Genomic DNA, 23,819 nt, shown 5'->3' with positions numbered 1-23,819 from the left:
AAAACCAGTTTCCTCATTGACCATGTAAAGATTCATAACAGCTGGTTTAGAAGTTTCTAAAGCCACTTTTCAATTCTGGAAACATTACAGACTCAGAATAGAAAGAGGGTCAGATCTTACACAAAATTGACTACACCAACTGCGAGCAAAATTAATACATCTCTGTTCAGTGGTCCACAAGAAGAAAGGAATTCTATTAAAAATTGGGGTGGAACCACTTCTACCCCAGGGGGACCAGTTCTTGCTGGTCTGAAAAATGAAATAAAAACCCAAATGAAAATAGAGTCCTGCTACTTATAAACTTTGCACTAATTATGTACAACTCAGTTGCATTCAGCAACTAGCATCCTGTCATGCTAAGTGGCCATGACTTACTGCAGGCACTAGTTAAATAAAATACAATCTTCCAGACATCCTAGAAAGCTTATTGTTAAGGCTTCTGAATTAGCCTAGAAGTTACAGTTTATATACAGTTTACTAGTGCTTTACATCTTTGCAGATACCAGTACTTAATTTTTAAACTGAAAATGAAACGTAGCCAGAAAACTTTTTAAAGCGTTTTACCAATTTATTTAAGGAAATTACTCTAGCCACAAGCTTGAAGGTCCCCTGCTGTGTACTTTTCATTGCTTGGCTCCCAATCTGTAGTTGATATTTTCTGTTTTGCAGAAACAGTGTTCATTGTTTATGGGCTGACATCCCATCTTTCCTTAGTTCTCCCCTCTCTAGACTAAACAATGCCAATTCCTTCCACCCTCCCTCATACTGCCTTCTAGACTGTTGCTCATTCTTTTTACTTCTCTTTGGACTGTCTCCAGGGTGTCTACATTTTCTTTCAAGTACGGTGCCCAAAACAGTACTCCTGCTACTGGAGAGTGGAAGAAGCACTTTACACACTCTGCATAAAATGCTTGTATTCCAGAACTGCTTTATTTGGCTTAAAATTTGTGGTAGTTGGTGGGAGCTTTTTGAGCAGTTTAACTGAAGATGTATGTTCAGAGTCTTGTCTTGTGAAAGTTGGGTTCAGGTATAGATTTGTTTCCTAACAAGTCATTTCCTTTATTACAAGGCATGCCAGCAAATCAGGAGTCAGCTCTGATTTACTGTACAAAATAAAGTGCTCTGTACTTTTAGACTGAAACACTGTTTCATGAAAAGCAATTGAACATCTGTTAATTGGATTTCACAATTGACTCTAAACTTTAATATAGCAATGTGTTATTTACTATTTATATTTGGTTATGAAAATAGTCTTAGTTAATGGTCTAGACCAGTGTAGTCCAAATATTAATTGGCAACACCTCCCCTACTCTTACTTTGCTGTATTGCCTTAAATTGTGCTGTATTTAATTAAGAGGATTTGGAACAGACCTTAATGAGATTTCACAGCAGAATTTGAAGGATTTTGTTTTTCAAATACTCACCAGAGGTCAGTGGTCTATTACACTTGGTACTGGGCAAACATGAAACAAATTCAGCAAGTTTGGCTGATTTTTTTAAACACCTGTGTTGATCCACAGAAGTCAGTGAGTCTCAGGTAAAATAGAACTTTGTAAGGCAGAACTTTCTAGTCTCACAGTCTCAGTGCTTAGTTATAGTTGTATAACTTTGCATGGGAAAATGAAAGTGGGGCTGCATATCAAATATTGTTCTTTGCTGTAGAGGAGGGGAGGTAGAATAAGTATATTTTAAATTACTGTTCCAGTTTCATGCCATCATTATGAAACAAGTCTAAAACCTGAAAGAGGGAATGAAAACAGAAATTGTTAGCTGTAAAGCTCAGTAGTCAGTGTTCCCTTGAAGACAAGTAATGATGTCAGTGAACTAACTTCAAGGTTGAGTAAATAAGATTAGAATAATAATCTATAACCTGGGAAATTACAGAAATCTTCAGTGGACTGTTTTGAAGACAGACCAAACAATCATTAGTTTTGGGGAAACTGCTACTGCAGGCTATTATAACTTTTCCAGAAAATTCACAAAATTCCTTCTCTCCACTTACCACTGCTGGCTTAAAAAGCAGGTAAGAAAGCTTTTTGGTGGTTTAATATATAAATTAATCAAAATGTGGGCTAGAGCAAAGAAGGGAAGTCTTTCATGTTGTTTTTGCTGAGGAAATAGAATAATGGCAGCCAAAAAAACCACAAACCATAAAAACCCAACCCCAAAACTATACTTTGACAACCCTAACTCATCTGTTATGCAAAGCTTTTATGTGTCTTAAAGAATTGTTTAAAAAAGAAACCTGAGGATATGCAAAAGATGCATTTAGTACAAATATGGTGATATTTATATGTAGTTTGTGTTTATTCAGCTAAGCACTGCCAGTAGGTATGCCTTTTTTTTTTCTTCTTCAAAGCCAGCTGAAATTTGACTTAAAAATACTGACCAGAACATAGGAGCATAATGTTCTTGCATGCCTAAAGCTATTAAATGTTGTGAAATCAAAGTGGGCAAAATCCACATTAACATGAAGAAAACTGACAGTCTCTTGGTCTTTCTTGTCAGACAAAAATTTGTGCAACTGATAACACTTCAGGATTCTGGCACTGGCAAAATGTGCATGCCAGACACAGGAAACCAAGAAAAACAAGACAAACCACAGAAGCCTCCAAAATTGTACCATTTTTATAGTTTAGTGAGAAGATGGATGTTCTTACTGTGACTGACCTCCAAGAAGCAGACTTTTAAGCCAACACAAATATTAGCTTATTTAAGCCTGTGAACATACATATAATATTGGACATAGGACAATCCAGCTTAAGTTTGATCAGATTTTAGACCATTAACTGAACTCAACTTTGTTTAGCAATTTACCTTATTAACAAAACAACCAAAAGACAACAAAAATCCCCCTACAAAAACCCATCAAAAATGTTCAATGGTTTCTTGTATTTAGCAACCATAATCTCAGAAGTCAGTGCTCTCGATAATTAAACTAGAAATTCTTTTAAAATCAACACTTATGTTATTTAGTTCTACGTAAAACTTAAATAAAAATGTTCATTGTAATTCAGGTGAACATTGAAGGTCATTGTGTTTGCTAATGAAAATTATTTTATTACACTAAAGTTAGCATTAGCTAATTTAAAATCATCTTCATTGGAGAAAAATGGTAAGGTGAAATATCTACAATTGTTTTTCATTTAACAGAATTAGCTAATTGTTAAAAAAATGATGATAATAGCTGCTAATTGACCTCAAAACATCCTTATTCACATGCATTCATAAAAATGACTGTATTAATTTGTGTGAGAAGGAATAAAAAGATTTAAGCAGAAATACTCATTTGAATTTGGACAAGTCACCTACAGTTTCAAAACCATGACTGGATTTGGATGATCACACTCTCACATTAATTCTCTGCGATGCTGCATATTTATATGAGAATTCTGATGAAGGAATGGCCAGCCAGCACTTTCAAAAGTGAAGCTTGATTAGACCACCATTAGTAAATTCAGTTTTTCTGGGCCAGATTTACCCTTTTAATATAGTTTAGCAATGCCATCAATTTTGTAAAAATACTCTGAAGTCCTGCTAATAAAATTAGAAATATTAGTAATAGATATTAAAAAGATATATTTACTATTTTATGAGATTATAAAGCAAGCAACACACAGTCATGCCTTGTTTGTCATTTGCTTTCAATTCCTTCTACTCACTTGTTTTCCAACTACCCAACTCTTAAATGCCTGCTTTTTTAAAATCACCAAACTCTCTTTCCTCTGTATTTTTTTTCCTTTTTCTTTTCATTGTGTTATATTTTATCCTCCCTAGGCCATCACAACCTGTAATAATTTCTCCTATTCTGATACATAATAATTTTTACTATGGAATATTACCCTACCTTATTAAACTTAGGAATAAAGTCTTGCACCAATTCATTTGCATTTATGTTATTGTACCTTCCACAGAGCAAACACCAACACAATAACTCCCCATTAGAAGTATAAAACTTAAATGCTACTATATGCTTACACATGTTACATGTGTTTACATGTAATGTATCAGATGCCTCTACTCCTGAAAAGAAGCCTCTGTTATGTGAAGTCATACCCAAGATCTCCAAAACACATATCAGGAACTATACAAAAATATTTTTAAGAAATCTGCTTTAAGAACATACAGTATACCTTGCACAAAAGACAATCCCTTAAAATCACCTGTCCTTGCTAGCACAAAAACAAGTAGTTTGTCTCTTATGATGATCCACTAAAGCAGGAACAAGTGGCCCTTTGACTGAAGAGGCAGGAAAATAGCAAGGATGTACTGTACTAAAAACCTTGCAACTCCCACACCAATAAATAAGCAATGGATGAAAATAGACTATTTTTTTGGTTTTCCCTTCAAAGACTCATTCTGTCATTTTTATTATATTTGCAGGAACACATAAAAATTCATCCCAGGCAACAGTTCTATGACTGGAAAGACAAACATTTATCCCTGGCCTACATTTGTAACATCATACCTGAGATAGTCCTCTCTGAAGGTCAACATTAAAATACTGCTTTTCAGTGGTAGGGACTTTCTGGTGGTGCACATATGAGAGAAAGCCTGTCCTAGAGCATCACTGCTTCAATTCCTTGTATCCCATACCTTCAACACAAATGTAGAAATAAGAGGGCTGATCCCACAAATTTGGGGATCAAATTTTTCTTTTAAGCAGCTTCTTTGTAATTTAATTCAGGTGGTCACTTCAGTTTCATAGATGGAAATTCTCTTAAGAGAGGAAAAAAAGCACATTGCAACCTAAAAACCTCCACCTCTCATAGGTCATTTCAAACTTGAAACTCTTGCAAAAAGCTCAAAGGCTGAGGGAAAGCATTAATCTCAGGAATGGAACTATATATTTCATAGGTTAAGATATCTTTTTGTACCTTCATTCTTTTGTACCTGCTGTACTCCTAAAAATAGGAACGTTTCAAACATACCTTTAACAGTGACTCACATCCTGATTTGCAGGGTAAAAACCTGAAATCCCATCATACTATTTCATGGTATTTCATGGTCAAACACGGCAAGGGCTCTAGTCTCCTGCATTTTCTTCCTTTAGTTGAACACTGAAGCTTGGCCTGTTGTGCTGACAATGCTATTTTGTAACCCTAGCTGTGAGGACTGGCATTTTGGGTGTCTGTAGTTGGAGAAGAACATAAATGTGAAACAGAAATGGTAAACAGAAGAATACATTATTTTTTTTTATTGCATCCTATTAATGTGACAATTTGGGAACCAGATATTTGTGACACTCCTTTCTGCAGTTCCTTCCCCCAGTTATTCCTACCACCAACATGACTGAACCAAACAGAAAGCCAACTGTCAAGAGAGCAGATCTTACCTTACCGGGAAAAGAAATAATTATCAGACTGCTGGAAGTATACTGCAGACTGTCATGCACACTTAACAGCAGCTTTAAATCTGTAGTGAAGCCAGATTAGCCTCAAGAGGAAAAAAGAAAGAGGCAAAAAATATTAATTATTACAAATTAAGACACAAACTTGTTCTGCTGCTCTTGTGGAAACTTGGATTGTACATGAGACATGCAAATGCCCAGGGGCAACTAAGTGTTTGGAGAAAAATTTATCATGGGGACTTTGAATAAAAGAACAGAGGAATCTGAATTATTTTATTCCAGTCAGTATAGAACTGTACCTTTGAATTCATGCTTTTATAAAAGAGATGATAAATCACTAGTCAGACTAAAGTACATTGCTGGTTTTCAAAGCATCTTCTATATATTGATGAAATATACAAAAGGTAAATTTTGACAATGATTAAAAATTCATCCCATCATGAACAGCATGCAGTTCATTGGAATATAGCTCTTTGAACATGACTATGTTCCAGACGATTAAAGATTTCTTCTTCTGTTTCTGGAGTGAGCTGTATATTATCTTTGATTGGAGACAAAGGATCTGACTTTCTACAAGAAGGAAGTTTTTCATACTCTCTGCACAAAAAAACCAAAGACAAAACAAAATTGAAGAATGATGTTTTGTGTTTCTAACCACAGGCCTGTAAGAATATACAGGTTAAAACAAAGCAAGACCCATCACCTAACTACCCACTACACCTATGAATAAGTAAAAAATAAAAATTTCTGATGCAAAGTTTTAATTTCAATTTTAGTACAACTGAACAACTTCACTGAAAGTGACAGAATGATAGCTGTTAGCTTTACTTATGCAAGACTGTATGTATCCCATCCTGCTTGGGGTTGTACCTGCTTCCTTAACATTTAGGTCTTCTGAATAAGTGTAGTTTTATATATATATATCCTGTGAGCCTTGACATTGAGGCAGAACAGGTTAGTGTCCCACAGGATGTATTTGCCATAAGGTAAAAATTGTTAAAACATAAGGCTAATTTAGAAACATCTTAAAAACTGAAAAAAAAAAAAAAGAGCTAAGCAAGTTCTAGCAGTAGAAAGCCCAATTTGTGAAATATGTTGAGAAAAAAAAAATCCCCTAAAAGCTAAGAAATTATTGCTTACATAGAAGTAATAGAAAAATATATATCCCCAGTATAAACAGCCAGAGGTTACAAACCAACCAATCAAACCAAACCAACCAAAACTGGGTGGATAAATTGTGCATGGTGGGAGCCAAGTCTTGCAACCATCAGCAGAGTGCCACCTAGGCTCACACTGGTCTATCTGCCTGTATTCTGGTAAATCCAAATTTATGAATTTTCTCCTTGCGAGCAACCCTGGTCAGACATTCCCAAATAGAGGCCAAGCAATTAATACAAAACCAGTTTCATTTCCTCCTTGAAACTGTTGATCATTTTAACACCGCATAAGAAAGATAATAAAAAGTAAGATTTCTAAAAGTGTAAACACCTTAAGTCATACTTTTAAAACAGAAAACAGTTATATGTTTACAATAACCTACCCTAAGGCCCAAACGTACTAAAATACATTCATCTGAATTAACACATGCTCACCAATATCAACATTTACTACTCAGTGCAAAGAATACATCTGTCTTACTCACATTTGGTTTCAAGTTAGTGAAAATAATTTCATTTAAATAAATCTTATTTATTCAAAGTTGAGATTGCTACTTAAAGCTGGGAACACTTTGCCACCAGAAGTTTTTAATCTGAGCCCATGGAGATAGTGCAAGTCAGAATAACTACTCTTCAGATTCTGTTGTACTTTTTAAAAATAATAGTTGCCCTTAAAATTCAAACCCTGAGGCTATTTGCAGAAACTTCAAGTTAGAAAAGTCATCTCCACAAGGGAAAGCAACAGAATTTTATAACGTGCAAGAATGCCTCTTGTAACCAGATACCCTTGCTAACAGAAATATTCCATCCGTTCACTGTCATCTTGAAAGCAGAATAGTTCTGACAATCAGCCATCTCCAAATGTGAGTGACATGGAGTTAAACAGAAGCCATATTGTACTCAATTAAATTTAGCAACTTGAATGCAGCTTTTGCATTTAGGTCAATAAATTATTTTTGGTGTTTGATGCCAAACAATGGCAATGATTTTCATATCAATTATGGTAAACTAAATGTAATTATCAATAAAATTAATTAAATTTCAGCTAGAGTTTTGCCTGGTTAGAAAGAAAAAACTAATTATAAAAATATATTTAGGAAAAACCACGCTTCATGTTTACATCAAGCTTAGAAAGTTATAAATCCTAAGTAGAAAATATCTAATCTTGCACTGTTTTTCTTACTGAATTGTATGGAGAACATGTATAGAGGCTGCTTTGAAAATTGTTTCTTTGAGAAAAAAGCATGCAGTGTACTAAATAAAGGATTGAAGCAACTCACCTTTTAAATTGGAAGCTTTTCCAGAGTTCTCCAAGAGTGGATTGCAGCCCCAGCTTATTCTCAGTATCACAGTCCTTTTTCTTCTGCACAGGTGACAGTTTCCTGCTTAGTCCACTTACTTTAGCTGGTATCAATGGCTTGAGCTTTGTTACCATATGTGACTTTATATTACTGGATTTACGTAATCCAGGAACCTGTGGGATTTTGATATTGCAGTGCACATGGTTAAAATGACAACCTGCAAGCAACTGATATCATGCTGCAAAGCTTATAATCAAAAAAATAAAGTGTTTTACATTGTGTTGAGATAATGCAACCTGAAATGCCACAACAATGTATATTTAGATAGTCTGTAATCTAAAAAATGGTATCTCAAACACATGACATACTGCAGCTATAAGAACTGGTAAACCCACTTCTATAAGCCTTTATATAAAGGTTGTAAATACTAATTTATTTTGAATTCAGTTTTTAAAACCTACTGAATAGTTACTTTTTCATCTGTTTGAAGACTATTTGTTGTGCTCTCATGTGATGCCACCTTTCAGAATTTTAAGAGCATCAGCTCTCTGGTATTGCTCCCTGTGAGTCTCACTCAGATTTCATGAAGATGGAGCCATAAGCAAGAGCACAGGTAACAGTATGATGACCCCAAGGATCATTAAACCTCTACCTGGACTTTCTTATCCAATTTCTATACCAGAAGCTCAGAAAAGCTGTGCTTGGCCAGAATCTCTCTCTTAAATACAACCAGACTTAAATTGGAACATCTCAGCAGCCTTTTCTTCAAAGAGAATTCATAGCTTAATTCCTTCTGAAACATCATGGCATTTTGCCATCCCCCCACCACACACATTTGTTATATTTTTCTCCTTTTTTGCATCTCAAATACTGTGCTCAGTTTTGATCTCTATCCACAAGAAAGACATTGAGGCACTGGAATGAGTCCAGAGACAAGCAATAGAGCTCGTGAAAGATCTGGAGCACAAGTCTGATGAAGAGCAGCTGAGGGAGATGGGAATGTTTAGCCTGGAGAAAAGGAGGCTCAGGGGCAACCTCATCGCTTTCTACAACTGCCTGAAGGGAATGTGTGGCCAGGTGGGGGGTGGCCTCTTGCTCCAGGCAACTAATAGGACACGAGGAAATGGCCTCAAGTTGCACCAGGGGAGGTTTAGATTGGATATTAAGAAAAATTTATTCCTGCAAAGGTTTCTAAAGCATTGGAACAGGCTGCCCAGAGAAGTGGCAGGATCACAATTCTTGGAAGTGTTCAAAAATTGCGTGGATATGGCACTTCAGGATACAGTTCAATGGTGAACATGGTAGTGCTGGATTGACACCTAGACCTGACTGCAAAGGTCTTTTCCAACCTTAATGATTCTATGATTCTATTAATGAAATTGCACTGTTTCTACCTAAATATATTAGGCAGACCTTGGTATTCCAAGGAGTGAAAAAAAGTGTCTAGAATGTGAGCTAAAAATTGGAACAGGAATACTAGGAAGAATAAAATAAAGCACCTAAATCCTACGTATCCCTATAGTTCTGAATTACATCTGAGTTAGAAATTATTTAGCTATCCCAAAAGTATGCTAAGAAATTTAAAGCCAGAGCAGAATGCTCTTTTCTATTATCAGTATTAGACTCTTTGCTGAGCTCACAGTAATTGTGAAAAATAGTTAGCCGTAAAAAGCACAGCTGAAATAGTATCATAGGAAAAAACATGAGGTCTTAGGGAGCTCTGTATCACAGACACGTTTTAGTAAAAAGCTTCTACTAGTTTTGATATTAGAATTGAGTACGTAGCACTGCCTATTTTGGACTGGAACCACTATAAGAGCTGACAAACTTTTCAGATTGCCTCCCCCAGTTATTAAATTCCTCTAAGTAAATCTACATAGCTGATATTGAGCTTACAAAAATCAGAAGAAATTATGCATTTTGTGATTAACTGCTTCTTCCCTAAATCTGGAATTCATTTTTCCCTTTAGTATTTTCTGCTGTATTTAAGACCAGCACACACTTCCCTTTTTTTACACTTGCAGGATCCTAATGAACATCCTAACAAAATTTTAATAAATTTTCAGAGAAAACTGAGCCAAAAGTGGTGCTCCTTATCCCTGCCTTTTGCTCTCCCATGGTCTCACTGGTGTAACAACTCACAGGAGCCCAAGAGCCTAGGTGGGGCCAAGTTACCACATCACTGATCTTTTGGTTGTTGCTGTCAGATTACTTTTTGGCCAAGCAGTTTTCTGATGTAATTATTTATAATTATTATTCCCAGTACATAACAGAAGAAGAGAGAACTCAAGACCATGGCAATAAGTGATGGAAATCCTCCTACCAGCTACTTGCTTTAAACTAACCCTATTGTCCTCACACATTTTCAGCAGCTTTCATTTTCTGAAGGGCTCCAAGCATGCTGAAATTCTGTTTTTATGTGATGCTTATACTACACATCAGTACTTCCATAATGTGATCCCCCAATATTTAATATATTCACTCTCCCAATATACCTTCTAAGGTGAGCAAAATAATGTAAAACATATTAAACACAGCCTTAAAAACCAAAGCAATAAAAATTCTGAATGCCAGGATGATTTCCTTGCTCAGTCTTGTTGAAAAAAAGCAGGAAAAATGTAAGTGCTCCAAAATACAAATGTAACTTGTTCCTGAACAATTAAGTTCCTAACAATAACCACAAGATGTCACTATTTTACAAAATACACAATATTCTTGTCTGGCAGAGAGAAGCTTTTGATTTTTAGTCTGTCTACACAAAAACTTACTAGGGGGCATACATGGAAAACGTCTGCCTCTTACATCTTTTGGTCAATTCTAATGACAATGGCTAAGGAGTCAGAGCTGTTAAAGTCTTAGAAGTTATCAACCAGAGAAATATATTAAGCTCTTAGAAATGTTCCACAAACAAGGAACATAAGTTTATTCTCATACATACAAGCAAACACAGAGAAGTCAAATTACAGTTGCATCTTGAGACTATATCTGGACTTTGAACACTACTGCAATTTATATCACAGAACTTTAATGGATTTTCTTGCCTTACCCTGGCTTACTTTACACTGAAGTGTTTAAAATACCCAAACAAGTTGCAACTCTGTTATCAATTATAGGTGGTTATATTTCACCCCAGCTCCAGGGTAGATGAACAAGACTAAAGCATTGCCTTGTCAACATTTACATTGCTTAAATCTTTCATTACAAGTTCTAAAATGAACTAGTAAAAACTGATTTTCAGGGTTTAGTAAAGCTCATAAAATTAAAAGAGTTCTTACCTTGGTCTTTATGATTGTATTTTTTTTGTTAGTTTGAACAGCAGAAAATGGCATAGACAGAGAACACTGATCATCATTCAGTTTTGAACTAGAATCAGATTCCTTCAAGAGAAAATAGATCTGGTTTTAAAACAGGTTGTCTTTTTGTAAACATAATATATGCTTTCATAGCTACATGTATATATATACTTTGGGCTACAACATTTTCAGCAGTTCTAAGAACTCATACAAAAACATGGCTTTTAGCAAGCAACACTACAAAGGCATGCATATGCTTCTGAAAGCACTTCAAGGACTAAAAGCAGAGAACAAAAGGCTGCCTACCAGGTGTGTTTATGAGACACTGCAGTGATAGCAGCAGAAAACTCAAAACAAACTAAAACCACAGAATACATTTTATTTAAGCTAGTATGTCAATCCGTTCTGTACAATTATGTTAAGCATTGAAAGAATATGATCATCCTGTGATTCTATGTAGAGATAGGTTTTGTTAGCACAAGCCACATCATCTCTAGGGCACCATTCTGTAAAGGAGACTTGACTAAATAATTTCTTTTATAATTTGAAGTGAAAACAAATACTGAAACAATGTCTAATTTTCTTACCTTTTGTTACCTGTTTCTTACCTGTTTGTTGGACACTTGCAGGATTTCTGAAGACTCCAAACTGCATTCTGATGGCCCAGAAGACCCATGAGACTGTGATGACTGTTCCAGTTCTATTAAGGGGGAGGACTCTTCCTCCGATTCATTACACACCGCCACATTAATCTGATCTTCCTGGGATACAATGCAGTTGTTTCTCTGTTGGTGAAACTGCTGTGAAAATACAGTGTGAGGTAGACCAAGATTTCCTGAGTTACTTTTGAGGCTGCTAAACCCCTGGGAACAACTTTTCTGCATTTTTCCAGGAGGTGTAAAGATAGTCCATGATGATTTTTCAGTTTCTGAAAATCTAGAAATATCTTCAGCTACATGTTTTGTTTCCTGTTTCTGGCAGTCCTGCTCAGCATCCTGACTTAGATCACCGGCTTCCTTCTTTGCTCTACTGTCAAACATATCTGCACCATTGCAGAAAAACCTAAAAAAGGGAAAAAAAAAAGGTGAAAGCAAGGGGGAAGAAAGTTATTGATGATGACATACTCATTTGCATCGTTTTTATCCATCAATTTTATTTTCAAGGTATACTTGCAGACAAATTATTTTGGCAACAGGAGAAGTCCCTCAGGGAGACATTAAGCAAAAAAGTACCAACAAAAAAACATCCAGAAAGCCTACAAAATTTCAGATTATATTAATTAAAGATGATAAAGCTAGTAGTGAAATACTACAGCACCACTTATCAAAGAAAATAGAACCTTACTACATTTTTTCTATGCTATAGCAGCAGTTCCTCAGAATACTGAGCACAGATTTAGGGAAGAACCTATCAGCAGTGACAACTCTTAACTTTTCATGCAATAAAAAAGCTTTCCAAAACTTTCAGCTCAGAAAGGTGTGCTTTAAAACAAAGGCATTAAGACTGCTCTGCAAAATTGCACCGCTCAACAATATTCATATTATTCAAGACAAAAATTACACAATAATAGACCTAATTGTGATAATGTTTTATAAAACAAATTCAAGTAGATGTGACCAAATGGGACTAAATGAAAAAAAACCCCAAACCTAACAAAGTCCCTGTTCTCAAAGTGATGCTGCAGAGATCAGCAGTGTCAGCTGAATGGGATGGGATAAGAATAGATATTTGTCATTGAGTATGACCAGGTTTAGCTTTACTGCAATAAACCAAAAGCCCCATCAACTTAAGTCCATGAATTCATTGACTGCTTATATATTTGCTACAAGTAGCTATCCTTGTTTTTTGAGATATATCACATGTCTTTTACCTGGGAAAAAACCCCAGCTAACTCCTAATTAATTTTGATACCTAGAGATATTAAATATTTTCTTGAGAGACACCAAATTGATCACAGAGGCAGAGCACCTCTCCTATAAAGAAAAGCTGAGAAAGCTTTTCTGTTCAGCCTAGAGAAGAAAAGGTTCCAGAAGACCTTTATAACACCTTGCAGTACTTACAGGGGAGCCTAAAGGAGAGCAGGAGAGGGACCTTTCACAAGGCTATGTAGTGACAGGACAAGAGGGAATGATTTTAAGTTGAAGGAGGCTGAAATCAGATACTAGGAAGAAATTCTTCACCTTGTGAAGTGTGGTGGTGGTGAATGTGAGTGTGGTGGTGCACTGGAACAGGTTGCCCAGAGAAGCTGCAGATGCCTACCCCTGGAAGTGCTCAAGATCAGTTTGGATGGATCTCTGAGCAGCTTGGTCTAGAAAAAGGTGTCCTGACAATGTCAGGGGGTTTGGAATGAGATGATTTTAAGGTCCACTCCAAACCAAAACATTCAAGTCTCAGTCTTCACTTCAGCAGTAAAAAAATCAACATTATCTGTCCTCCCAAAGACAGCATGCCTAGCACAAAGAATCCACCATCTTGGCTGAGATGCAATACAGTTGCATAAAAAGTCTGAGGTAGCATTTTTCCTATTTTCAGTATTCGGGCCATTCAGCAAACAGTATTTTTGCTACTTATGAAAACATGTGACATAAGCATACCTGCTTCTTGTTCCTGGAATAATTACAGCATCCTTCTCTTTGTTTTTCTTTTGTAAAAATGAAGCAAATTTATTTCTAACTCTGGGTAGGGAGTTAGTGTTTTCTTGAGTGATGGAAACTGCTGGAGAATCAAGGGTTTGTATTGCTGATACATTCTTTTGTGCTTGACCACCATTATCATCCTCCTTCTTGATTCTTTTTGTTTTTGAAAATGAATATTGCTTCAACAGATCTCCATCTGAGACTTCTTCTGAATCTAAAGACAATTTAAGCATCACTGTAATAGTACATTCTACAATTAACCAGTTATGAGATAACAAAACATTGCATATTTAGTCTCACAGGCTTAAAAATATTAGTAAGGTCTGGTAAGGAAATAGAGTTTAGTTGTCTTTAATGCCATTGTTTTCTAGTACATTGCCTTAAAAATAACTCAGTGAAAAGATAGATGGAGTGAAGGCAGAACAACTACAATGAAACTACATTTGATTTAGAGGCAGGTTGCTAAACTACCTACAGACTTTGATAAGCGAGGGAATAGGAAGATACCAGGAGTACCAAAGGAAAAAAAGAAAACCCCAGCAGTATAATCAGAAAGCAAAGGAAGCAGTGGAAAACAACAAAGCACAATAGGAATAAAAATTGCTTCTTCTATTACAAGCCCACAGTTTATCTGAGCACATATAATTCAGGTGGCATAGAAGATGAGATAACACAGATACACTAGAGAAAGCAAAAAATTTGGCATAAAGAGCATAGTCTGAGTACAGAAAACATTCTTGGTTTTCAGTCTGGCCTAATATTAATGCTAGGAAAACAAGCTGTTTTAACTTCTTCACAAGCCATTTCAAGATAGAAATTAAAACCAAAACTATATCAAAATACAGCTTATATTAAATATAACCTGAATTTGATACCACCAGAGTTTTATAGCAAACCAAAGATTAAGATCAAGTCCTGTTGAAAGTTTGCTGTCACCCTTAATCATCACATAGACTTTAATATTATGGCCTGTTAGTCTTGTAGCTTGTTAAAAACAGAATACAGACAATAACATTCAAGAGTTAAGCCTCTAAAGCCTCATACCATAAAGTACAAGATAAAGTCTTTTCCCACAGCCTTCTACTGTTGTTCATACACTTATTTAATAGAAACATACCACTCCTTGGCCTTTTTGACAAGAGCTCTTTGCCTGCAAGCTTTAGTCCTTTAACACTAATTATTTTCTCCATGCCTTTGGTTAATGGTTTCTCTGGGAAGTGTATTTTAGGAGGAGCAGGATCTTCAGTTGGGCCAAACTTGTACTCTCTGCTCCAAATGCTATTGACATGATTATCATGTCGGTCATTCCAGCCACAACTTCTCTGCTGCACAGGCTACAAAAAACAATTGAAAACCAAGACACAGGTTTATAATTTTGCCTTCTATATTTGATTTCTTGACTCAGCATACAAGGAAGGAAATGTTGACATTTGTACATCTAGTGACATAGTCCACAAAAACCAATTTTTTTTGTTCCCACAATTCTCATGCTTTTCATAGTTTTTGTTGTTCTCCCATGATGTCTTCATTTCAATATGGCACAAGTGACTAACTGCTCATCTCAGACTAAATTTAAAGTTTAAAATTTATTTCTATTCAGGAAACAATTGAAGATTTTTCTTGGAAGAAATCCAAGACTCTCTGTGAATTTTCTCTTTAAACCAGTTACTTCTGTAAGTAAATTTAAGGATTTAGCAAATAAGTCTGAAAATAAAACAGATATTAAATGCCATGAAAAATAAAATTTTACCTTAAAAAAAAGAGAATTATGTGTGTGAGAGCACACAGTTTCTATAATACCACAATAGCTTTCACTGACAACTCATTTGTCAGCAACACTCAATCACATTTTCCCACTAACATTCAGACCCACATCAAGTTCTTAATATCTAACTTCACAATAAAGATGTTACCTGTGCTGTGTCAGGGTTATAATTATCAATTTGTTCCATTGTATTGATATCAACATTGCCAATAGCAATTTGAAAAGCAGCATCATCACCAACATGTCTGCTCCCATCATAGTAAAGGAAAATATCTGAATGTTACATTATATTTCAACAACTGCACCGTGAAAGTTAGAACAGACGCTTTCCCATTTTTTGGCTAAAAAGCACGGCTAGAATATTAACCTGAAGGATTAATACTACTAGTCAATCTGATGTAACAGCAATTGTAATAGATCTGCAGCCTTTGGCAAATAATGCAAGTCAATACTAAACCCTTCAATTATCAGCAGGCAAGGCAGTAACTATCTCCTTCCTAATTTCTGCAAATGCCAGAGGTCAGGGGGCTTGAACATACAAAGCTAGTAACTACTTTACAGTTCCCTCTCTTCCTTCATTTTCCTAATCTTACATGTTGAAATTTACACTGCATAGGTGTGGCAAAATGCTACCTTTTCTATAGGAAGTGGGATCTGGTATAAAAGGAAATGCTAAGATTAGAGATTGAGTTGAGCACAAACTGCAAGAATTAAACTGGAAGAGATTATAACACACAACACAGGCAAAAATTCAAGACAGCCACAAGGCAGTCAGTTTATATTTAAACTGTATTAAACAATTTCTTTCTAAAGAAAACAACCAGATCAATAACTTCTGCCTGTATCAATAATAGGTCATTTAGTTACCCCCTGCACTTAAAAAAAAGTATAAAATCAGAGCAAAGGAGAAAATAAGAAAACCCCCACAAAAGTTTAAGACTGCAGTAAAGACACTTTAGTCAAAGCAGGGATGCAACAAAAAAATCCAAGTACATCACAGATGCAATGAAAATTGTAAAATATCACATCAGCTCATTCTTATTTCCCCATTCTGCCCTTTCAACACAAAGGATACCGTCCTGCATAAGTTAGTGTTTCTGGATCAATATCATCTTCATATGCATTCAGAGGAACTAATTTTCTGTGCACAGGATCAAAAACTAACTGATACAGGAATGTATTATTAGCTCGCGTAAAACCCTGTATGTATTCTTCTGGTACCGTTATATTCATCTTCAAGTACTGCCCCATTTTCTTGATAACCTGTCAAAAAAAGAAATTACTCAACTGTGTCATTTTAACAGGTTAAGTGAAAGGTTAAATACTTTTCAAATATTAATTATCTTTGCTTGTAATTAAATGTAGAATGAGTCTCCTACTGCAACAAGCAGATTCAACTTAAATAGGGGAAGGAAAGAAATTAGAACTTCATACATTCTTTTCCTACTCAAATTGTCTACAATTACAAAAATAACAATTCAATTTTTATACGTCCTTCAATAAATCAATCAATACAAAATATGATCAGAAAAACAATCTCCTTAAGGTGTATTTACTTAAACTAATGCACATCAATTTTTTATCATTCATATTATCAGGACATATAAGCAATATGTGGGTGCTCTTAAAATAGAAAAAAAGCAAAACTAACCAGAATAAGCTCTGGGATTTTGCTCAGAGATACATTAAAGCAAATAATGATTTGCATGGGAAAAGTGCAAAGTTCCCCTTTTACTTCCTCAAAAGCAAAACCAGTTACTTTGATGTCTGCTCTATATGATACAAAACATTTTAAAATTAAAAATCATAGTACTTTGTCTGTGAGAGAAAAAGATAAAATACAACAAGTAATTTAAGAAAGACGATAACACACTAAGTTAATTAACTGCATATTAAAATGATTTTATGGATTAGATTAACCTGCCTTCAGGACAGACCCATGAGCTATTCTTATTCGCCCTTAACCTCTCCACTCCCTTATTACCCATACAGAAGTAGTCATTTCCACCCTCTTAGCCTCTCTATTTCCTAATACAAGATTTATTTTAACTTCATACATTGGACAAGAAAAAAACCCACCCCAAATTAATTTGTTTTGCATCAAATCACACTTTTCTTCCATACGGTTTTTAATATGGAAATGTCCATATCCATACATATGCCAAGAAATAGGATTCCCAATCTCTGCCCCTCCCCCACATAGAAAAATCTGTACTGATACAGAAGTTCCAGTTCATTGAGCAGTTCAAATACAAAATCTGTAGAAGAAAGCAGTAATTGGGAGCAGGGGGCCGTGTATGAAAAATATCAAAGTCTTACCAAAAATTAAGTTTCCTTTCAAACACAATATACCTTCGAAGGATTAAAACAAGTCTTTACCTAAGTTGACTTCTGGTATTTTTCTTATAAACATATATCAGCTTCAACACTTGAGTAAGTTTAGGCCAGCATCTTTTTTAAGAATACTAAAAATACTTTTTAGTATTCTCCTCAAAATGGAGGAAGACAAGAATGCTTCATATTTTCAGTTCAGTGTTAAATTTCAAATATACTGATATAGGCTGCCAAAAAACAAAACACAAAGTAAAACTGAGTTTACCTTTATAATATCTGGATTGTTGGCTAATTTTAGTAACTTGCATGCTTTAGCTAACCCAATTCCATGAATTGAAGGGAGGTAGTCACAACCAGAAAGAATACACATGTAGCGGAATTTCTCTTCTGTAAATACATTTCCAAGCTGCTTGCAGTTTCCCAGTCGAGTTTGATCTATCTCTAGTCCATTTCCAAACTTGTCGATTTTCAGAAACACCTGAAAATTAAGAGGAAGTGAAACCAATCATTTTCACCCATATAAGGTGGTTCACTGCACTTGGTGGAAACAGAGAGGCAAAGTTCTATTTTCATCTCTTCTGTTTCCCACATTTGCTGTAGAAGAGTTAATCCATACATCAAACACATTTGGCAACTTCAAACCCTGCTTTTCAGATCTCAGCAAGAGGTAAAGGTTATTAGTATTTTCTTCCATACCTTTTTACATCCAAAAGCTAAAAGATCAGAGTCTTCCGTAATTATAGCTTGAACCATGCCAATCTTATTAAGATAAGCCAGCTGAGCATCAGCTTCATAAGGAGCAACAATACAATCAACTCCCTGGGCCCGTGCAGCCTGTACATAAACAAGAAGCATACAAGTTACTTTGCATTAATTTTCAGTAATTACCCTAAGAGATCTGAAAGCATAAAAACCTCTACATTAAAAAGCCAAAACCATAACCTTTTCAATCACACACCCATCCTGCCCCCAGTGACAGTCCAATACTTCGTATTCAAAAACTCCACTTTAAAAGCAGTTTAGGTCTATATATGGTTTACAAAAACAACTTTTCCTATAACACTATTGCCACTGCATCTGACCACAGCTGACAGCTTTGAACTCATGCAAGTTATATTCTGGACAAAGGAGAACAGTACTAGAACAAACTTAATAATTTTTGATGAAGACCCTATAACTGCATCAAAAGTATAGCAAAAAACTACTAGAACAATTTTTAATGAGTCAATTTTTTTTTGTAGTCTATGCTCAGAAACTAGACAAGGGGAAAAAAAAAGCAAAAAAATTAGGGTTTTTTGTGCTGCAAAAGTAAAACAGGTTCAAATTCAGTTCACAGCGATGGGAAGAGATGCGTTTTGTTTGACACATCATTATTTATACAAATGGGCATAATAAACTTCAAGCTTGTTAATTGTGCCTAACACAATCCAATAACATGCAAGTCAACTACAGAGTGAGCAGGTGGGAATACTTTTCTTTCCTATATATAATATGCAGTGATGTAGCCACAAAAATGAAGAGTAGAATATGCTACCTATTGCAGAGATGTTTTTTAACTGGCATTATCAATAATGTTGACAACTTACTTTAATAACTTCATGAGCCATAGCATGGGTAATATTTATACTTCGCCCAAAACATTCTCTAGCCTCTGACAGTCTCCCTTCCTGCAATAATTGTTTTCCCTTCAGAAGACTGGCTTGACGCCTCCTAAAAGGAAAACAAAAATACCACCAATCTCAGATTATTGTTCACTTAAAAAACAAACAGCAGAAGGGACTAAGAGAGACAGGTAAGAAAGGGGGGAAAATTGCAACACCTTCCAAATGTGAGCCACTGCATAGTTTAAAAAAAAAAAGAATAACTACATCATTGCATTGACAAGGACAACCAGATTTTAATGTTGGAACTGGTAATATTTTCTCAGGAAACAGAGACAAATAGGAACTGAAATCAGCAGTGTAAAAGAAGAAGTGCACCCACTCAGCTTGCAGTAAAATAGATTTAATGGGAGTTGGGAGTATCTGACACTAGATAGTTATTGATTTAGAGGACAGAAAACCTAATTTACTTAATTTCATAAATCGGAAATTGTTCATTTCACGCTGAAGAAAGCACATGTCTCATGAGACTTCATAAATAACAACTGAAAAACTTCATAAATAACAACTTCATAAATAACTACTGAAAAATTCTCATAGCTTCAGTGAAAAGTCCCATTTATAGGGACCTGAATCCAAATTTGAAACAACTTTTATCTAGTTAGTTGTAGAGAAAGATGAGGACAGGGGTACTATATTGAAATAAAATTATATTGGGAAAAAATATTTTTGTCCAGAGATCACAAGTGTAGGTTAACCAACAGCCTCTGATATGACAGGAACTACTGCTCAAAGGCTTACTTCCTTCCTTTATAAAATGGCTTTCATTTATGAAGCGCATCTCTATTTTTGGAATAAAACCTCTAAGAAGTTTGTATGATTTATAGGTAAATTAAAAAATATCACACAACATTGCAGAGGGGTTTACCAGAACTTACTTCCTAGCTGGAGGGTTTTTGATTTTTATTGAAGTGATAAAACTGCTTTGCTTGCAAATCAATACAGTTTGGTACTTACTCTCGTCGTGCCTTTTCCACTTCCTTCTTAGAGGGTAGGGTACATCCATCAAATACCAAAATTGGTTTAATTCCAAATGAGAGGAGCATATGAACAAGTTTCATACAGAAAACTACATAACTGTATCAACAATAACAAAAGTAAGAAAAAAAGATTAACAATAAAGTTTATCACAAGTCTATTACAATTTTCCAGCTGCAGGAAAGGAGAACTATAAGTTTAGGACTAACTATTGTTCAAAAATCATAACAGGCTGTACATTCCCCCAGCATCACAAAAAACTAAGAACACTTGAATGCAGTTTGGTTGATTTTTTTACCAAGAGAAACAATCCACTTCCCAATTCAGAACTGGGCTGACTGCTCCTCTCTCCCAGAAAAAATGAAGTAAGAATTCGAGTATAATTCTGTTGATTTTGCTACATTGGGATTCAATAGCGACAAAAACTTGACCAGTTCAAACATGGATTGTCTTTTTACTTTCAGCAAGTCAATTCACCATGGCCAGGGAACCAGGAAGCAGACCAGCACAAGTCTGCCTTTCCCCAGAAATGCAGACTAAATGTACTTTTGTAGAGTTGGAAGTGATGGGGTTATTTAATCTCTCATTGTAGAACTATCTACTCTTCCCTCCAGATACTGGATATATCCTATGGACAAGAAATACATTTGTATCTTCCCATACTAAAAATACAGGCACAGCACTGAAAATATTCCAAAAGTCAGAAAAGTTTCCCTTCTTTAAAAACTGTGAAGATAGTATATGGCTCAGGAGGCAACCAGCCACTGCCTTCAAACCCATCCCTTGAAAAAATATTTGTTGGGTGTTCCAAATGTTATTTATTCCCTCAGACCTCTCATCTTCCTACCTGTTATTTCTACAGATCCGTATGAGATCATTTTATCAGCAGCACAGAACTAGAATCTAAGAAATGCTGTAAACACTAAGCAAGCACGTTGCAGATCCAATGCCCAAAGGAAAAAAAAAAACCTTTTTTTTTATTTTAAGGACACTGTTTAAAACAGCAAGAGCAACCCCATCAGCAGAGGGAGGAGAAGGAGAGTGGGATTTAGAAGCATTTAGAATGCAAGGATACAAGCACTGAAGAAACTAGATTTAGAGCTACAGAAAAATAACTGATTTTTCAAAGACAGGCACAAATAGCACTGTAGCTATATAAACTTTCATCCAGATGAATGTTTAAGTATGAAAGAACTCTATACTATAGTTAAGGTGCCAGTCTAGGATCATATGTGCATGGAAATAAGATTTGGCCATAAAGTACCTATGTATTCAAATTCAACCATTCCAAAGTTTCCTATGACTACTTCTCCTGACAGTGAATTTTTTCCTCAGCTGAAGTGTATCCTATCTCAGGAGTCTGAGGAACCTTCACTACCTTCAAGGCAGGGTTGGATTGAAATTGCACAGTTCTTAACATAAGCAGCAGCAAATATTTGAATCCATTTGCAAAGCACCAAGTCTGTCCTATCTCCCATCAAACATTTGATGGATCCAAGGGCCCCTGGGTGGTGCCAAGCAATAGGACAAGAGGCAGCAGGCAGAAACCAAACCACAAGAATTCCACTGGAATATAAGCAGAACCTCCTTGCTGTGCAAGTAACCAAGCACGGAAACAGGTTGGCCAGAGAGGTTTTCGAGTCTCTTCCTTCTCTGGAGACACTGGAAAGCCACCTGGACCCAACCCCAAGTAATGTTCTCTAAGGGAGCCTGCATGAGATGACATCCTGTGGCCCCTTCCAGCCTTACCTATATCCAATCTAAAACAAGAGTTCAAGCCACACTTCCCGAGATAGGCAAGAAATGCAAACCTGATCTAAGGTGTGGAGGTAAATTTGAAATATGACCACAATTTTTGTGCATTTCCTTCCCTAAAAACGTGTAAACGTGATTTAGAAAAGCTACTTTAACTAAGAGCATAGTATGTTCAGCAAAAAATCTTAGACCTTATTCAGACCACAACACATCTCTCAAAATTCCTTGATATCATAATAACCTTTGTCACAGAAGTATTTACGAAGTCTCTTTGCTTACAAAAAAGATGTCTGAAAATAATATTAAATTTGAAATGAAAAGAATTCCACGTACAGAATTTCATCAGAGAAATTAGATTATAGTGGAGAGCAACTCATGCTAGGAAAAAAAACCCTAACTGATACAGCCTTGCGTACTCTTAACACTCTAACAAAAAAAAAAAACCAAAATTGAGAGTTTTCCCCCAATATATACTTTTAAAAATTTTATTCTGCACAACTGGAAAGCTGTTTATTTATCGCCAAAAACTTCTATTACTAAAGAGTTCAACTCAGAATTCAGAATCAACAGCAAGAAGCGAAACTTCTGTAAATTAGTTTTTAGTTCAAGAAACACCAAGTTGACAAAACCTTAGTTTGCGAAAGGGCCGAGAGCGAAACATAAGAAAAACTTACATATCCGTGGGCTCCCCCCGGGCCAGCTTCTCGGCACAAGCATAGGCGCCCTTGTGCAGCCAGCAGTAGGTGTCCACAGCTACCGCCATTCCTTTGTATTTCTTCACGTGGGAAGGCTCGGCAGCCTCCTTGATAAACTGGAGCAGGCCCTGGATGCCCATGATGCCGCAGAGCGGGAAACAAAGAAAGGAGCCAAGGCAAAGCCGAGCGCTCTGAGCTCTCGACGCTCGCTCTCGATCTCTGTTCAAGGGCCGGCTCAGCTCACGGCCGGGGCGCTGGGCCCCAGGGCCACCAGCAGCTCCTGCGGCTGCCCCCGCGCATCCCGGCTCGGGCCGCCTCCCCACGCGGCGGCGGCGGCTGTACCTCTTTGCGGGTCGGTGCTGCCCGGAGAGTGGGGAGAGAGAGGGAGAGAGAGGCGAGGGACGCGGAGACCCGGCCTGACCCGCCCGCACCTCCCGGGGCAGCCGCGGCTCCTCCGGCCCGGCCCGGCTCAGCCCGGCCACAGCGCGCGGCCGCCGCCCGGGGCTTTCAAGCAGCGCGCGCTGAGAGCCGTGGCCCCGCCCCGCGTGCGGAAACTACGATCCCCATGGTGCCCCGCGCCGGCGGGGGCAGCGCATTGGTGACGGTATTCCTCACGGCATTCCTCACGGCCGGCGTGCGGCGGACACGGCTCGTGGATAACAACAGGAACGTGACATTTATAAACGCTAAATACACAGAAATCAAAAGGCCTCCCAGGGTTTTAATAGGACAGTGGACTGCAGCCAACGCCGTGAGAGGAGAGGGGCAGGGAGGGGCTCACGCGGGTCTCTGCCTGCCGAGGGTCAAGGGAAGGACAGATATTGTTACTGCACTGAAACCCCGGGGTTAGTGTAAGAACCGATGGTCGAAGTTACAATTATGTGATACAGGTTC

The 23,819-nt window shown here is 36.7% G+C and overlaps 1 protein-coding gene across 1 annotated transcript; it reads right to left on the bottom strand.

The window, feature by feature from the left end:
• Window positions 1–4,517: 4,517 nt before the first annotated feature.
• Window positions 4,518–23,295, bottom strand: EXO1 (exonuclease 1). Its single transcript, XM_058802087.1, has 14 exons — window positions 22,905–23,295; window positions 20,455–20,574; window positions 19,423–19,546; window positions 18,533–18,670; window positions 18,102–18,314; window positions 16,578–16,765; window positions 15,651–15,747; window positions 14,855–15,071; window positions 13,696–13,951; window positions 11,710–12,163; window positions 11,084–11,185; window positions 7,788–7,981; window positions 4,932–5,947; window positions 4,518–4,596 (listed from the first exon to the last, which is right to left on the bottom strand). The coding sequence occupies exons 1-13, from the start codon at window positions 23,063–23,065 to the stop codon at window positions 5,806–5,808; spliced, it is 2,406 nt and encodes an 801-aa protein (XP_058658070.1). The 5' UTR covers window positions 23,066–23,295; the 3' UTR covers window positions 4,518–4,596; window positions 4,932–5,805.
• Between the last annotated feature and the right edge of the window lie 524 nt (window positions 23,296–23,819).

Source organism: Ammospiza caudacuta, chromosome 3 (genome assembly GCF_027887145.1).
Source record: "Ammospiza caudacuta isolate bAmmCau1 chromosome 3, bAmmCau1.pri, whole genome shotgun sequence".
Lineage (NCBI taxonomy): Eukaryota > Metazoa > Chordata > Aves > Passeriformes > Passerellidae > Ammospiza > Ammospiza caudacuta.
This window is presented reverse-complemented; position numbering and strand designations above follow the sequence as displayed.